Below are 18290 nucleotides of genomic sequence, written 5' to 3'. Positions count from 1 at the left end.
CAGGTTGATATGGCAAAATTTGTGAATTCTTACTGTGTTTTTGGAAGTGTGCTCTGAAGCAATAGCGGCCAGCTCCTCAACACTGTACATGGTCACGTCTGCTTGAGGCGCTCCATTCTGGTTGAGAATCTGGAAAAACTCGCTGTTTGCTAAGAAACACAGGAAAATAAATAGGTAGTCCAGTGACAAGAGTATCTTTAGGAAATCATTTTTCATCAGTATAAAAGCAGGCTTGCTTTTTAGGATGAGGACACCTCAGCATGTTCTCCTTGAAACCAGATCGTTTTCTTCTTTCAACTAAAATACTGATAGTTGTACAAACTTAAGATTTTGAATTTTATGAATTCTGCATGTTCCAGATCACAAGGAATGAGACACACCGAAGGTACCAAAACAAGGTACTGAAACCCCAAATTCCAAATACACACACAGGAAATCTGTATGGTAGAAACATTATTCCAGGATTCAGGGACTATATGCCATCTACGAAGCCACAGAGGCTCGTGCTACAGAATGCGTATTTTTAAAATCCCTTGAGAAGAAGTCTGAAAAGCCATAAAAAGAAAAAAATGTTTACGACCATTCGTTTTTAATTTGGTAAATTCCTGATACATCATGACTGTATTTTAAAAATATGTCCATGGCAGGGAAATGTAAATGTATTTAATCAAGTGTATTTTTCCCCTAATAGTCACAGAAGACAATATTCTTTTAAAAAGTGAATCTTCAAACTGTGCTTATACCGAGCTCTACTCTCCTGAAACAAATCAGCAAAATACTGCACAGTTACTAAGCTATGACACAAATAAGGTTCTCCGAGTGCTCATGTGAAAAACTAAGATGCTAATGCCATCAGTGTAGATTTGCACATCTCACATAAAGCACCATAAAAAGCTCAAAACATTTCTGTGCCTAAAACCAGGCAGACAACTGCTCTGGCCCGGCTGCTGTTTACGAGCAGGGGTGTCCGTGCACGACTGTATTCCCTCTCCCGCCCGTTTACCTTGCACGCTGTGTACGCAGCGAAGGGCATAGTTGAGAGCATCCAGGGTGCTTGGTTTACTCTGTCTCTCTGACGGAAAGTATTTTTTCATTTCTTGGACAACCGTTATAAGGTCTTTGGAAACTCTGTTTTGATCTTGGGGTTCACTGTAAGATAAAAAAGATTCTAAATTCACACTTTCGATTATAATAAGTCAACTTTTACTGAACAGCGTATTTCATGCCAGGCCCGCTTTCTAAGCCCTTAACATGGATCAGCTCATTTAGTTCACAGATTTATTATCCACCACTTTTTTTTTTTTTTTTTTTTTTTTACAGGTGGAGAATCCCAGGCAAAGAAATGGGTAAACATCAAGCATCTTCCACTCTCTTATTCCCACTTCAGCCTAGAGTCAGCTAAATTCCTCAACCACTTTTTACCTTTTGGTTAATTTCCTTCAGTTTCTCCAGGGTATTTCATTCTAAGTTGTCTGAGTCTCTTTAAACTTTTTCCTAGGCTTACAAACAAAATATAGAAAGATGTAAGCCCGCCTTTCCCCTCTACTACCCCAGCAGAGAACAACAAACACATCAGGTTATTTCACCTGTTGCTGGTCTGCACGTATTTGCTCCGCAGCTGGTATTTCCGGCTCCACATCTCAGCAGAGTCCTTCCCCAGCGCCTCAGGACCGCTGGCCTGTGGTCCTTCAAGTTCATGAGGCTGCCTCCGCCTGGAGTCCTGAGATTTACCACCGGACACTTCCAGATCTTCACAGGGATCCATCGCTCGCCCGGCAGTCCTCAGCCTGTCGCCTGCTACTTTGCTACTTTGCGATGGGCGACGGAAATGTACTTCTCATTTTGGTCCAGGCCATCGTCTCAGAGAAAATGTCAGTCATCACAAGCCGGCAAGTAGAGGTACTCTTTCTGCTCCTCCGGGGACACTTTTCTCCCCAGTATTTCCCTGCAGTCTTGGACGTCTCCGCTCACGGGAGGTCCACCGTGGAGGGGGACGGTGGAAACAAAGGTGACAAGTGTCAGGAGAAACACAATCTGATGCTGGAAGCTCGGCTGTGGCTCGCGGGCTGGGCAGCCCCAGGGGGATCCCGGCTCCGGCCGCCCCGAGAGTCGGCGTGCACCCAGGACCCGCACCCGGCAAGGGGCAACTTGAAGCACAAAGTTCCCACAGCGCAGGACAGGCTCGGGGCGACGGCGCCCGGCGGGCCCCGAGGCCTCCCCGCCCGGGCCGAGCCCTCACCCGCCGCCGCCGCCGCCGCCTCCCGCGGACCCGCGCGCCGCCGCTTGCCCAGCTGACCCGGCCCCACGCAGTCTCGAGGCCAGCAGCGTGCCGGGCGGTCGCGGGCGCCGCACCCCCCGCGCACCACGTGACGCGGTCCCGCCCCCGGGTCGCGCGATTGGCTGCCGCTGCCGGCTCTGCGGGACCCCCATTGGCCTGGGGGCGGGACCCGCGCAGGGGCGCCCCGGTTACATAAGCGGAGGCGTGTGAGCGGGGCAAAGGTCCAGGAGCTCTTTACGTAACGCCGGGGGTCGGCCGGAGGACGGCGCTCGGCCAATCCCGGCCGGCTGGCACGTAAGGAGGTGGCAGAGGGGCCCTGAGGAGGCTCCAGTCCCCGCCCCGCTCCCGGCCCCGGGGGATGGGCCCCGGGGGGCCGCTGGAGCGAGCGCGGCAGTGATTAGGGCGCTGGAGCCGCCAGTCATGAGGGGGCGGGCCCCGGGCGGCGGGGTGGGCGGGGCCGGCGCGGCCTCCACGTGAGCGGCCGCGGCTGCCTCAGCTCCAGAGTTGGGGAGAGCGGCGCAGCGCTGAGGGCGGATCGGGACCACGCTTGGCAGACGTCCCAGCGCTTTCCCTGCGTCTTCTCGGGTTCCCGTCGTTTCCATTTTTCTTAACGACCTTCTTGCTCTCGCTCCTGCGGACTCTTAAGTGAGGGGCTGTGAGGACCCGGCAGTGTAGCAGCCCTGGAAAGATCAAACCCGGTTTTCAGAAGCGGAATTCTGACAGCGAAGCTTAAAACATTTCCCTGGTCTTCCTAAAGTTAAAGATTCACTTAGCAACTGGAGGAAGACAAGTGTCTGTAAAAGACATTATTTTGAGAAAGGAAGGTGTAGAGAAGGCCTTTAAAAAACACCGTCGGAAGACTCTTTTTATTTGTGTCTCGACTCCTCCGAAGTGGAAGGTGCCATGTAGAACTCCGCCCCTCTCCGGTGCCTGGTACACCAGAAATCTTAAGTATTGGTTGGATGAATGAAAGGAATTGTAAATAAGAGGAGGGGAAAGTGAAGTGTGGTAACTGTTCATATTAGGTATTGGATAAACCACCTTATTTCTCCAAATGGTGCTTACTCTCTTCCGAATCTCTATTTTGTTAAACTGCATTCATTCAGCAAATATTTACTGAGTGCAGGTCTGGGGATGGCAGGTTTTGATGAAGGGAGAACAGAGAACTGTTTTCCACATGCCATGTTTGAGATGCGCACTAAACATCCAAGTGGAGTGAGTGGTCAGGTAGGCAATTGGATCTCCCAGCTGGGAACTTAGGGGAGAAGCCGGGGGTGGAGATACAGTTTACATTTGGCAGTCGTCAGAGTCTCTATGGAGTTCACAGTGATGGGTGAAATGGTGTCAGTGAGAGAGTGCCGATAGAGAGAAAAGGGCCAAAGACCAAGATTTGGGGCACACAGAGATTCAGAGGTCAGGCAGAGAACCAAGCAAAGAATAAGGAGCCATAGATGAGGCTGAAAGAAAACCAGAGGAGTGTGGGATCCTGGAAGCTTGATAACGAAGCATTTCAAGAAGAGAGCTGGCAACTTTATCAAATGCTGGTGATAAGCAGAGTGAGACAAAGGCTGAGAATTTCCTGTTGGGCTTCAGCAAGATGGTGACCTTGGTTAAAGACGTCTCAGTGGTGTGGACTGAAGAAAAGTAGGATGTGAGGCAATGACTACAGGAAGACATAGGGAGGAATTTTGCTGTGACGAGCTATAGACAAGTATTTGTTGGCCGGAGGGAGGGATGTGGGCATCACTATTAAGTGATGGGGTGATCCAATAAGAAGGGAGAAGTGAATGACGCAGGAGGGAAGGGCTGCAGACAAGAGGCAGTTGCCAGAGAGAAGTCCTTCATGAGGCTGGGGATCCAGAGCCTTGGCCAGAGGCAGGCACTTCTCCCAACAGGGGATTGTCCGTCTTGGCGGTATAAAGCCAAGTAGAAGATTTCTAAATGCACTTAGCTTGCTATTTAAAGGATGAGGGAAAAAAAATTATTTTCTAATAATTATGCCATAATTGGTTTATTTAGTAAATTCTACTTTTACAGATTGAATTTTCTGCTACTATGAAAAGCAGCTCAGTTGGAAATAAGTTTGCTTATTTTTAAATGCACTAAGCAGTCTGGTCAATTTTATTTTATCTTATTTTTAAGGTATTTTTATTTATTTATTTATTTTTGGCTGCATTGGGTCTTTGTTGCTGTGTGCTGGCTTCCTCTAGTTGAGGCGAGCGGGGGCTACTCTTTGTTGCGGTGTGCAGGCTTCTCATTGCTTCTCTTGTTGCGGAGCACGGGCTCTAGGCGCACGGGCTTCAGTAGTTGTGGCATGCGGGCTCAGCAGTTGTGGCTCACGAGCTCTAGAGCACAGGCTCAGTAGTTGTGGCGCACAGGCTTAGTTGCTCCGCAGCATGTGGGATCTTCCCGGACCAGGGCTGGAACCCGTGTCCCCTGCACGGGCAGGCGGATTCTTAACCACTGCGCCACCAGGGAAGCCCGAGTCTGGTCAATTTTAAAGCAAATAATGAATCATCATTCAGAGCCAATAAAAAAAGTTGCCATACTTTAAGAAACATTTTATTGGTGATGCAAATCTAGAATTATCGTGTAAGAGACACAAGTCATTAGAAAATACAAGACACGGGGAATTTGCCCCCATTCTTTGACTGAAGTTGTTGACACAAAGGAAGATGTTCACAAACATTCCATTTCTCCTCTGGGTGACAGACAGGACTCCCTCCCACCTCTGAGGTAAGCCACGGTCACCTGACCTGCTTTGGCCAATGAAACGTGAGCAGACGTGAGCAGAACGTGCCGGCTCCACTTCCAGGCGCAGGCGTTGAGAGCCAGTGCACAATTCCTGCCAGTCCCTTCCTTTCCTTCCGCAGTGATAACCGGAAACGAATGTTTACAGGAAGTCCCCTCACCCCACCCCTCAGGGACTGACGACAGAGCCTCCCTGCTGACTGGCGTGGGACACAGAGCACGAGCAAGGAAAAAACTTTGAGCCGTGGCGATTTGGGAGGCGTCTGGTACATAGCACCCCTCCAGCGTATCCTGAGTGACGTAGGTGGTGACCAAAAAGAGCGGCAAGTCCAGTGGATTTGGCTAGTGTGGTCACTGGGTCGGTGATCGTGCCATTTCTGGAGCAGACACTGTGAATGATCGGAGGAGGGGCACGGGGCAGGGGATGTTTCCTTCTGGTGAACGCTGGCCCCCAAGGAACCCTGACATTTAAGGGAGAAGCAGAGAAGGAGGAACCGCTTTAGGGTAGATTCTCCTTTGAAAATGGCACCGAAAGTTCACACGCATTTCATTATATCATGCTCCCGAACAAAAGGCACGATTCCACACTTACTGCTTTCCCAGGGACGCAGTCGCACGCCAGACAAGAAAAGCAGTGACTGTCTATCCGAGGCAATGGAAAAACGTCAACCTGCTTATCGCAGGATTCTACTGAAAACTGGCATTTTACTGTGAACATACGCAAGTCTCCTTCCACCCATAGTATATTGTTCCCTAGGGCTCGCAGAGTAAGAGTGGAAGTACATTCAAGGGGAAAGATATGCAGAATGAAAACAAGAGGCGTCCCTCTCCCACCCAAGTCATCTTCCCACGCCCCACGTGGGCAGCGACCTCGTCCAGCACATACCGGCCGGCTCTATACTAGTCACTTCTGAAAGACCATATATTTAAGAAACTCAAAAGCCAAATTCTGAACGTTTTAGGAATCATAAGAAAGCCAGTTTCCCACTCATCTCCTCTACTGAAAAGCACTTTTCACATGGGGAGTGGTATGCAAGGAACTCAAGAGTCCTCAGGGAGGGGACTGGTGAGAGAGCAAGAGAGGAAGGGGACTTGGGGTCTGTAAGGGCGACGCGGGTTGAGCAGCAACCCTACAAGCAACACAAGCACTGAGTTATGTTTATAAACACTTTATTCAGTTTGTTATAGTGGGCGACTTCCCAGCTAAATGCACAGATACAGGCGAAGTATTCCTGGGTTAACGCAGCAGCCAGTGGGTTACGTGGGACTGAGCATCGAGGCCAAGGAGAGAGCACCGAGGATTCAGAGTCGACCCGGCCGGAGACCTGAGCCGAGGGTGGGCCAACGTCCCAACACTGACAGCTGCTCCCTTCTTCCCAGGTGGGCACACTGCAAGGCATATTTTCAACTTCACACCATTTCACTGATATCAGGGGAACAGATATTACAGAAATGGAACCTGGGTCCTGGTGCACCTTAACTGTTGCTTTGTAAGTCACAAACTAGTGTGTGAACAAGAATTTTAGAATATTCCGCTAACGGTGAGCCACAGGGCGGTAAGACTCCTTTCCCCCTCACTGCCTCGTCTGTTTTCATTCCTACCTGAATTCCTGTCCTTAAGCCACACACCCTGATGTCCAAAGTCTCACGTACACAACAAAAGCCTCTCAGATGACAACAGCTATTCCCAAAGCAGCATCTTATGCAGTCTGTGACATCAAAGAAAGAAAGTGTCTCTGGTTAGCTATCCTCTGTAAAAACTCGTTCCCCCTGACCAATGCCTAATCGAGAGCATAATTTAGAAGGCAGATTTAGGAAGTGGACTATGGATCAAAATAGGAAACAAACCCCAAAAAGCTATCGTCCGTGGGAACTGGGCCAGAAAATGACCAGTTCACAGATGGTCTCACTTGAAGACTACAGAACTGTTGGTCACATAATTATTAGAAACATATTGGAGTCTACAGCTGATAATCTGCAAATGGCTGGGTAAAACTCTGTCTACAGGAATGAGATGGTCAGTTGAGCTCAAACCTTCTCTAACCCCCAGGAAAAATGCTGGGTCGGAAGGAGAGTCGCAAGACCTACAGCCTTTCAAGGGCAAGAAAGGCCTGCCAGGATGTCAGAGGTTCACACACAATATTACAATTTTAATTCTGAAGGGCACCTTGAGTCCCACTGGTCACTTTTCTGAACTTATCTACCAGGAACAGACTTGACATCTGACTGGGATTTAACTTTTTGGCAAAACAGAAACTTTGGTCACAGCCACAGTTCTATAAAAATGTTTTAACGAGGTTATTATTTCTGATTAAAACAATAATTTTAGCAAGTGATACATAACAGTAACAAGAAAGTAAACATCTTCGTATCTAACGCAGGAGCAAAAACTCTTTACCAGCATCTTGTTTTAAATACAGCCAAAGAGTCAGCAGTGTTTATAAACAGTAGAGAGTTCTCTTAAAGGGAATCAGAAAAATAGCAAAATAAGGCACAGTCTGTATTTGTGTTAGGCAGTAGTGTTCTTTCTGGAAGGCACAAATTGGAATCTGACTACCCAAAGGTTTAAAATGAGGGTAATGTCATATGACTAGGACAGCTAACTTGGAACAAATTTCCTTAACTGGAATCACTGGCAGTTAATCAGACAACATTACTGCTAGGTTATTACACTCTGCAACTTAAGAAGTCTTCTTCATCAGCCCATATGTAAATTTGAAAAGGCACTGTGCAAAATGGGGGCTGGGCTGACTACACCTCTAGTTTGGAGTGCATATTACAAAACAAAGGCACATTTCCTAGAAAACAAACTTTACAGTCACTAACAGAAAATAATCGTTTTAGATATAACAGTAGGTAAGCTTGATAATATAGCAGGTTCTAAATCAAAACTCTTGAAGAGGTTTCTTGAACAGCAGGCTGGAGTTTCACTGGTTCTTCAGGAAGAAACACTCCACACTAATAAGCAGGGGAGATGCAAAAAGTGGAAAAACAACAGTTTAGTCGTTCAGTGCAAATACAGAATAAACATCAAACACTGCAGTCTAAGTGTGAACAGAAATTCAATTTCTGTCCAATTTCCTATTAGTGGCTTTTCTACATTTTTTGGAAGGCTAGAGGAGGCTGTCTAAAAAAGGATCCAAGATATATTTCTTTAAATAGTTCTCACGTACTGGGCTATGAATGGCAATGGGCTGTTCCAATATTGTACACAGTAGCAGTAGTAATGAGCATAATAATAATAATGATAGTTGTGTGTATATATATTTCTTTATATAACTATTATTATTATATGCCAGGCACCATCCTAAGCACCTTTTATATATTAACAGCTTTGTCCTCATAACAAACATGTGAGGTAGGTACTATTATTATCCCCATTTTATAAATGAGGAAACTGAGATTCAGAGATATTAAATTACTTGCCCAAGGCCACACAACTGGATGGTGGAGCTAGGGTGGATCACAGGTAGTCCATGCTTTTAATCACTAGACTACACTATTTCTCATAAAAGGAAACCTCTGATGAAAATATATTCAGAGAGAAAACTTACTTCCACTCATTCAGTGGAAATGAGTAAATTTTCTCTAACGTCAAAGGATTACTGTTTATATCGGAAAATTTCAGACTCAGCACCCAAGTACTTAAAACACTTAATAATGAAAACAAAAACCTTTGGGATAAACTAACATCTCCGAGGGAACTTTTATTTGGAGTTCCTGTATATGCAGTCAATTGTGAGCAGAGGAGGCTTCTGCAAGGAGTCTGGAGCAGGGAACTCACCAATGATGATGACAATGATGATGACGACAACGCTGATCCCTATTGCCCACATCTGTAACGACACATACGTCCATTTCATATTCAAAACTAGAGATTAACGTGCTTACTGAAGAGTATCATATAATATCGTTCTAGTCACAGAAGGAGAAATAAAGGTGCACCACCATCTGAAATATTCGTAATTTTTAAAGCCTAAACTTAATGTTCTCAATTAGGGCCTGGAAGTTACTTATCTGCTTTTTATAACATGTTCAAATGATCTGTGGTCCCTACATAGGCCTTTGTGTATACCTGTCTTCCACCTAAAGAAGGGCTACTAAGCCTGTCCCATACGTCAGAAAGTGTCACTTCCAACCCAGGAAGGGATCTGATCGCAGCACATTTCTTTCGCAGCTGTGTAACCTCTGCTTTGGGCCATGCTCCTTGCGCGGCTGCTTCCTGCTCTTCTATGGAGCACACTGTGGCTTTCGAGTGGCTCTTCCCTTTGACACTGGAGCCATTCACAGCCACGTGGAAACTGACCACCTGCCCAGCCCTCTCCTGTCAACCTGTGTGCAGGGCTCTGCTGGGGTGGAGGGCTGGAAGGGGCTTAGGTCTACGATTGATTTGGGATGCTCCTGTTCTACATGCTTCTGAAGGTCGGCCCCAGAACATGGAGAATTCCCAGTTGTGGAGACAGGAAGAGGATATGCAGTCAGTGTTTTCGATTCAGAGTCAATCCACACTTCCATGCGAGGGAAGGCAAACTCAAGATTCATGAAAGTTCAATATGTGTAGCCTCTGTCTACCCTGAGACTACAGAGGGTGACTTAATGTAAAGACCAGTTAAAAGCGAACTACCTTGCAATTCTTCCACCAGTATTTTCTCTTCAGCTTGGCAGCACTCGTTTCAAATTGGGAGGCTCCTGCCTGCAGTGCGTCTGCACGGTCATCCAACTCAGAGAGCTTCTGATCTCTTTCCAACACCTTATCCACGTTGACCCTCATGATGTCCACCACCTGACGAATATGATCACGCTCAGTTACACGTAAAGGAGTGAAGAACAAAACTCCTCAGTGAAATTTACCGGCATTTTTTTTTTCAGGTCAGCACTTTACTACTTTGAGCCAAACTTCCATTCAAAAAAAAGAAAAAAGGGCTCACACTTTCAAGTTAAAAACACGCAGCAAACTAGGAATAGAAGGGAACTTCCTTAACATAGTAAAGGGCATCTATGGAAAAACCCACAACTAACATCCATGCTCAATGGTGAAAGACAAGGAGGCCCACCTTCACCACTGTTGTTCAACATTGTACTGGAAGTTCTGGCCAGAGAAATTAGGTAAGAAAAAGAAATAAAAGGCATCCAAATTAGAAAAGAAGTAAAGTGATCTCTATTTGCAGATGTTTCCATGTACAGAAAATACCAAAGTATCTACCAAAAAACCCTACTAAAGTTAGTAAACAAACAGTAAAGTTTTAGGGTACAAGCTCAATAGCCATAAATGAGCGTGCTTCCATACACTAGCAATGAAAGGGAGATTAAGAAAACAATTCCATACGATAACACCCAAAAGAATAAAATACCTAGCGATAAATTAAACCAAGGAGGCCAAAGACTTGCACACTGAAAACTGTGAAACACTGCTGAAAGGAATTAGACCTAATGAAATGGGAAAACATCCCATGTTCATAGATTGAAAGACTTAATATTTTTAAGAGGGCAGTACTCCCCCAAGTGATGTACATATGTATAGATTCAACACAATCTCTATCAAAATTCCAATGGCTTGGTTTTTTTTTTTGCAGAAAGGGAAAAACCAATCCTCAAATTCATATGGAATTCCAAGGGGCCCTGAATACCCAAAACAGTATTGAAAAAGAAAAACAAAATTGGAGGAGTCACACTTTCCAATTTCAAAACTTGGTGCTGGGACAACTGGACAGTCACTTCATGAAGCTGGACCCTTACCTTACCCCAAATGCAAAAATTAACTCAAAATGGATCAACGATCTGAGTATACAGCTAAAACTATAAACCTCTTAGAAGAAAACGTAAGAGTAAATCCTTACAATTTTGAATTTGGCCATGGATTTGACACCAAAAGCAAGAGCAACAAGAGAAAAAATAGATAAATTGGACTTCATAAAAATTAAAACCTTTTGTGCATCAAAAGACATTGTTGTCATGGCTGTGAAAAGACAATCCACAAGATGTAAGAAAATATTTGCAAATCATGTATCTGACAAAGGTTTAATATCCAGAATATATAAAGAATTCTTATCAACCAACACCAGAAACAGACCACCCAATTAAAGAATTGGCAATGGACTTGAACAGACATTTCTACAAAGAATATATACGAACGGCCAACAAGCACATGAAAATATATTCAACATCATTGGTCATTAGGAAATGCAAACCAAAACCACGATGAGTTACTAACGCATACTCATTAGGATGGCTATAACCAAAAAAATGGAAAATAACAAGTGTTGGTGATGATGTGGAAGAACAGGAACTCTTGGACATGGCTAGTGGGAATGTAAAATAGTACATGGAAGAGTCTGGCAGTTCCTCAAAGAGTTAAACACACTAGGGCTTCCCTGGTGGCGCAGTGGTTGAGAGTCTGCCTGCCGATGCAGGGGACACGGGTTCGTGCCCCGGTCTGGGAAGATCCCACATGCCGCGAAGCGGCTGGGCCTGTGAGCCATGGCCGTTAGGCCTGCGCGTCCGGAGCCTGTGCTCCGCAATGGGAGGGGCCCCAGCAGTGAGAGGCCCGCGTACCGCAAAAAAAAAAAAGAAAAAAAAAAGTTAAACATAGTATTACTATACGATCCAGCAATTCTACTCCTAGACCCATAACCGAGAAATGAAAACAGGTGTACGCATATAAACTTATATGCAAACGTTTATAGCAACACTGTTCATAACAGCCAAAAGGTGGAAACTCAAAAATACACCAACAGATGAATGGATAAACAAATTGAGGTATCCATGTGCAGTGGAATACTACTCAGCCACAAAAATGATGCACTGATAAACGCTACAACTTTGTAGAACATGTGATGCTAAGTGAAAGAAGCCAGACACAAAAGGCCACGTATTGTATCCCTTTTATATGATATATCCAGAACAGGCACAACCAGAGCAACAGAAAGCCAATTAGAGGCCACCATTCGGGAGCAAGGGGGAATGGGGAGTGATTACTAAATGCATACAGGGTGTTCTTCAGGGATAGAGAAAAAAACTGAAACTAGACAGAGGGAATGGTTGTATAACACTGTGAATACACCAAATACCCCGAACTGTACTCTTTAAAATGGTTAATTGTATGTTATGTAAATTTTACCTCAATCTAAAACAAAACAAAACAACTCTCTTTAGTAAAGAAAAAGGACCCAATTTGATTTCATAAGTTAACAGAAGTTTCATGTAGGATGGAATTAGAATGGGTTTCTCAGCATGAAAATGTAAAAATTTCACAATTAAGGTCATAAACAAAACCTTCAGACCAAAATATTACCATATGATTTAACAACAGAATCTAATATTAGTTTAACTCTGCTTTTTAAGGCAGTTAAATGCAGAAAGACCAAGATATCCTTGTTCAGCAGTGATGGCTTTTAGGACTATGGAGATATTAATACTAGCTTGAATTTCTCAAACAATTTTCCATTGTAGGTCTGCATATATAGGGCAGAACAAAAGATGCTCTGAGGGTCTTCTAACTCAAGAATTCCACAGATACAGATCTGTTGGGCTAGAGAAGTTTCCCAGCACCTGCCTTCTGCATGTCGATAGGCAACAATCTACAGAGACTTGCTGGGCTGGGTAACTAGTACGTCACACTACTGGAGAAAGAATTTTGATGAAAAATCTGGTCAGAAGGATTGGTCCTGGCTTGCGCAATCTATAGGCCTAATCCTTAAAATTCTATTATTTTATAAAGTGGTTCTTTTTTCTTCTCTAATTTTTTATTTATTGTGGCAAAATATACATTACAAAGTGATTCTTGAAGGAATGTTCTCAGAGAGGAGAGCCTGTACTTTAGGTATGTGATTCGGTCACAGGAAAACAAGCTTGAAACCAGTAGGACATGACTTCTCAGAAGCTTAGGTAAGGGCTTGCAAAACAGTAGGGGACAAAATTTTTTTACGTTTATGACAGTCAAAATTTACTTTACATTCACACTTTTACGATCCTTTTTCTAAACAGAGCTATTCCCAGAGTGTTCCCATGTTGGCTTATGATTCATGTTTACAGCACTTCCGGGCAATACCTCATCCACTTGATTTTGTGTCTGCTGAAGTCTTCTACTACCGCCAGAGGCAGCGCTTGACCCTGCAGGTGCGCTTGTAGTCCTGAAACATGTAAAGACACAAGCATGAGTAAATTAGGATTCCGAACACACTTCTGTAAGTATGAAGATGTACTGGAGAAGCCTCAGTGTTAGGAATTTCAGAACTAAAGCAGAAAAAGAAAATCCTTCCTGCATCAACGAACAGAGGTCCAAATGACACCTCTTCTAATTCCTCTATACCTTTAAAGATTCACCCACGTGTTCAAAGGGACCAAGGTCTGAAGTGAAGGTTTAACAGCATCTCCTTTGTATCACTGAAGGACCCGATCCTAAGATAGGTAAACTCTGCTTTCCCATTTTTTATTACTTGTTTTAAGACCTACACCTACTTAAAGGCACTCAGTACTCTTCTGAGCTTTTCACTGTGTCAAGAATGGTCTTCATAGTTATGAACAATTATAGAATGCCCTTTTTCCAGTATGGAGAAATAGATTCAGTTAGAGAAACAGAGTCAGAAACACCAGGATGTGGGGTTGAGGGGGCGTCAGTGGGAAAGGTAAGATGAAGCAATGCTCCCTCTCTTAAGAGGTACTTCTTTTAAAATCCTCATCGAATTCTTTATTTTTCCCCCGGACAGATCTTTTTTGACCACTCTGGCTTTGAAGTCCTAATTGCGTCCATGACTTGGCAATGCTTTGGTTTTTCAGATATAGAACTATATAGCCTTGCCTTGTCTAATAGATCACAGACCCCTGTGTCTTAGAGGTCTCTTCCCCGTGTCTTGCATACAACGGCCACTGATTCACTGATTCAACCGACAGTTATTTTATACCTACCACGCGTCAAGGACCAGGGAAGCAGCAGATCCCACCCCTGCCCTCAGAGAGTTTATTGTCTGATCGATAATAGCAAAGGGCCATGTACTGGTGCATTTTCTCCAAGCATTTTCTCATTTAATCCTCAAAACTCTTTGAGAGGGACACTACTATTAACCTCTTTTCAAAGATGAGTAAAGTAAGGTTTAGAAAGTCCACAGCGCTGGCTGCAGTGGAGCCTGTGTTTAGACCAGGTTCTGTATAATTCTACGGATCTCAGTTTTAACCACCGCGATCTACTGGAACAGCAGCCTCAAGCAGGAACACTCCAGAGGGGTGGCCCTAGTTCCTGGAAGGAACTCTGCAAAAGCACCCATTCCTTCCTCCTCTGTAGGTGAGGAATGAGCAGGTTGGAGAGGGGACACAGGGTCCTGGTGAATCTTGACACTTAGCGTTCTGGGAATGTTACCACGGGAAACTCCACGTTTTCAAGTACAAGAATGCTTCTGCTTAAAAAGAGAGCGGAGGCGCACAGCTCTGCGCCAGACTCCACTCTGACCGCAGGTGCCTTCACACAGGGCCCAGGTCTTTTCCCTTGCAACTTCCGGAGCCCAGCCCAGGCACCAGGCAGCGAGCAGGCTCTGCAGGACGAGGGCAGTGGTCACAGCTCCCCTTAAGGAACTTGGGGGGGGGGGAGGAGGGGAAAAGGGGAAGCGGAGGGGCGGGGGCGGCTCTCCCTACCTCCGGAAAACCCCGGCCGCCCCGCCCTCACCCCTTCCGCGTCCGCCCGCCGGCCGCGGCGCCCTCCGGCGCGGCCGGCGGCGCCGCGGGACCGATCTGGCCCGTCTGCAGTCCGCACCCCCGGGGCCTCCACCCGCCCCCAAGCCTCGGGAGCCCCCCGCGAAGGCCCGCGCGGCCTGCGCCAGCGTCCGAGAGGCGGCGGACGGGAACCGGGCCGGGCGGGGGGGTCCCAGCAGCGGGGCGCCGCCATCCGGGGCCGAGGCCGCTCCGCGTCGCGCCGTGTCACTCACATTTTGGCAGCGGCGGCAGCGGGCGAGGATCGGCGGACCGGCGCAGCGGGACAGGAGACCTGAGACCTGAGACCTGAGACCTGGGCGGGGCGGCGCGGGGGCGGTGACGTCACCGGGATGGGCCGACGTGTGGGCGGGGCGCGCGCGGGCGCGAGGGGGCGCGCCGGAAGGGGCGGGGCGTCTCGGGCGGGGGGTCCCCGCAGATCGCTGAGGCAGGTCTCTGGGCTGCAGCTCCATGTCCTTGCCGCCGCCGGTACGGACGCTGAGGCACGTGGTGCATTAGGCTCTGAAAAGGGACTGTGCAGATAAATGAAGGTGGGGACGTTTTACGTTATTCTGGGCCCGTGGGTCATTTCTCTGGCCCTGACAGTACTGGAGACAGCCCATGGGCTTCCGCTGAACGTGCCGCATTAACCCGGTGGTCCTGGAGACCGCCATATTTTCCCAAGAAACTTGTCAAAATGAGGGGGGAAGTTCATTCAGGGTATTTGTCACAGGCGTTGATTGGATTAGGTTCCCTCTCTTCGTGTGTTCATTTGTGACACGTATATTTTTCACTGCACAGATCTTATTATCTGTTTATGGGAGCCTTGACATGAGGGGCTGTACTTTCTACGTTTCTGTATTTCCGGACCCCCAAGCACAGAGTAGGTCCTCAACTTTTGATTTCGGGTTGAGGCTGAGGCAAAAATCTGAATGCAGTGAGTTACTGTGCAAGGTCTTTAAGTTGTTACTGAAAGTATTCCTATCAACATCGACAACTCCTACATTAAACAAACAAAACACCACCGAACACCAGTAAGTCAACTGGCAGATCAGATGAGAAATGAAAATAAACACCAAACTGTCTTTTCCAACTCTAAATGGCATAATTTGAAAAGGGAAATGTTAGTGTATATTAGAATAAACAAGAGAGTGTCACAGAGGAGGTTAGATTTGAGTTGGGTTAAGTAACTAAAAAGAGAACTTTCCAGGCATGGGAGGAACAAACATCATGAACAAAGAAACAGTGGGCATGGACATGGTTTGAACAGACCAACCAGGGTGTGCAGGTTGGGGCATAGGTGAAAATAAGGCCGAATAAAGATTGAAGATAAGCAAGAAAGGCAAATGTCATTTCAGTGCAGTGGGTTGTAGAAACCATCAAGGCCTCACGGATCTGGGAGCTCTATCACGCAAAACTTCTCTGGCAGCAGCAGTGGGATGGATTAGATGGAAGAGGGACCACCAGGGAGACAAAAGATGAGGCTCTGCAGTGAAAGGGAATGAGACTGATGACGGAGCTCTTGGAAAGGAAGGCTGGTATTAGTAGTCAGCTGAAAAGTGCCTTTTAAAAAACTGCAAAGGGTTTTAACTGAAAAGGTGAATTCAGATCGGTGTCTTTATCTCTCCAATAACTGCCCTTAGTCAAATGACTGATAGGTTGAGCGATGCCTGAGAAGATAGTTGACAAGTAACTGTTTTAGGAACAGTGGCTCCAGTGAGAAACTTTTTCTTTCCTGTACAGGTCTGAAACTATGTAACGTTCGCGGTCAAGACACTGTATCGGGATAGAAGGAAATATTTGAAATGATTTCGTATGGTGTGAAACGTGCTGATCACCTTGGATTTCAATATCAGTTGAGTTTAAAGCAAAATACACATAGTATGGGGAAATTTTCTTCATTTTTAATTTACAGCAGAAAGAATATAAAGCATTCAGAAAACATTTTCCATATTTTAAGGGCAATTCAAAACATTTTGCATGGTTTCCAGCAGCTGAGTTCTTCAACAGATCCATTGATTCAATGATGCTTTACATGCACAGTTACAAAAATAAAACTTACAAAAAAGAAGACATCTAGACTAGTTTTACATGCAAGTCTCAGGGACCCCCCATTGGGCGCCAACTACTGTGTGGAACTGCCATAAGCGACCGTGCAGCCAGAGAGGGGTTCTAGTTATTGTCTCGATTTCGTTCACACAGTACAGCTGATTTCAAATGGGTAACAAGAATAGCAATTAAATCTTCAGGAGACAGAATAAGATTAGCTATTAATTTTATAATGAAATCCTACTCCTGGCACTTGGGAATTTAGATTATCCAAGAAAGCTGCGTTTACCTATCATCTTATATTCAAAAATTAAGATTCACAACCGAGAAAAAGCGGTCAGAAATGCTTCGTTTCAGTGGAAGTGCATTTGTACCTCACCTGGGATTCACAGTTGTACTGGTAGGTTACACGGGTAGGTTTCGAACCTACTTCTATGCCCTCCATAAGAACGCTCCTAATTCTATGTCAGTCCTTATCTTTCAGATTTTCTAACTTACTCAGCTAATAATGTAGCATGTGAAACATTAAAAAAAAAATGAGCGTTAAAGCAAATCCACTGAGGTCATTACTCTTGTCAAAAGATCGGTTATTTGTACCAAGATGGAATAAACATACCCAAATTCAGTATTAATAAAGGATATTCTGAAAGAGCTGGCTTTCACGTTCTCTTCCCGTTGATGAATGCAACTGTGTGTTTGTAAGTGTCCTCCTATAGGTCAAATTGTGTAAAATAATAGGTATTTGGGGGACTGCAACAGCTGCAACATAACCCACACATTTAAAGACAAAATTGAGTCAGGTCAGTTTACAAATGTACAGGTGGCTGCTAGTTGTGGGGCTGTCACTGTCATCACAGCTGATCACAAGCAGTAAGACGTATACTGTACAGTAATTCGAGGTTGGCAGTGAAAGGAAGTAATTAAAAAACAAGTACAATTATAGAAAAGGCACCAAGAGCACTGACCCCAGTTGTTACCACAACCTTTTTGTATCTACCTTCCTTCTAAGACACCAGTTTAAAAGCTGATTTGTGAATATGTTTAGGCTTCACAACAAGCCTTGAGTTTTCACTTACAGTTGGCAGCCAGAACCAAGGGGGAAAAAAACTAGTCTCTCAGCTTTACACCAACTGGTCCTGAAACTTAACCTGGGGATTTTAAACTGGCATCAGCAAATGCGAACTTTATTCTCTCGATTTAACATCAGTAGTTGAGTTGTTAAAAGCATCAGATTTCTTTGGTTCCTCGTTATGTGGAAATAGTAATCATATACCATGACATCCCTACGAGACCAGTTTGCATTCTTTTAATTTGTAGTTATTTTTTGTGCAATTTTTATTACATTTTCTGATTTCCAACAGGAGATATGAAAACACGAGTCATTTTTCTACTTTTCATCCTATTTCTTTTGTCAGGTTTTGACCGTTCTAAGTGTTCTTTGTTGGAGTGAGTGGATGGTGTTAAGCTATATACTGATTCATCTCATGATTATCTGTTTAGCAAAAGTAACTTAATTTTTTTAAGCAATATCAGC

The 18290-nt window shown here is 45.3% G+C and overlaps 3 protein-coding genes across 27 annotated transcripts in view; all 3 read right to left on the bottom strand.

Moving 5' to 3' along the window:
- The window catches only part of PER3 (period circadian regulator 3), a 63503-nt gene extending 61737 nt beyond the window's left edge, over positions 1-1766 (bottom strand). For all 7 annotated transcript variants that reach the window (XM_067718981.1, XM_067719001.1, XM_067719012.1 and 4 more), the window contains exons 1-3: positions 1587-1766; positions 1004-1149; positions 34-149 (exon numbers count right to left, since the gene is read on the bottom strand). In XM_067718981.1, coding sequence (XP_067575082.1) covers positions 34-149; positions 1004-1149; positions 1587-1765 — 441 coding nt within the window. In that variant the 5' untranslated portion in view covers position 1766. The remainder of the gene's footprint in view (positions 1-33; positions 150-1003; positions 1150-1586) is intronic.
- A 4416-nt stretch (positions 1767-6182) lies between these two features.
- Positions 6183-15060, bottom strand: VAMP3 (vesicle associated membrane protein 3). Its single transcript, XM_067718968.1, has 5 exons — positions 14944-15060; positions 13077-13158; positions 9654-9812; positions 8814-8865; positions 6183-7987 (listed from the first exon to the last, which is right to left on the bottom strand). Coding segments are annotated over exons 1-5 (315 nt in total). The 5' UTR covers positions 14946-15060; the 3' UTR covers positions 6183-7967.
- Positions 15061-16589: 1529 nt separating this feature from the next.
- The window catches only part of CAMTA1 (calmodulin binding transcription activator 1), an 892953-nt gene continuing 891252 nt past the window's right edge, over positions 16590-18290 (bottom strand). For all 19 annotated transcript variants that reach the window (XM_067718873.1, XM_067718851.1, XM_067718840.1 and 16 more), the window contains one exon: positions 16590-18290. This exon is cut by the window's right edge and continues 1556 nt beyond it. The gene's annotated coding sequence lies outside the window, so the exon portion shown is untranslated.

This window comes from Pseudorca crassidens, chromosome 2 (genome assembly GCF_039906515.1).
Source record: "Pseudorca crassidens isolate mPseCra1 chromosome 2, mPseCra1.hap1, whole genome shotgun sequence".
In the NCBI taxonomy this organism is placed as follows: domain Eukaryota; kingdom Metazoa; phylum Chordata; class Mammalia; order Artiodactyla; family Delphinidae; genus Pseudorca; species Pseudorca crassidens.
This window is presented reverse-complemented; position numbering and strand designations above follow the sequence as displayed.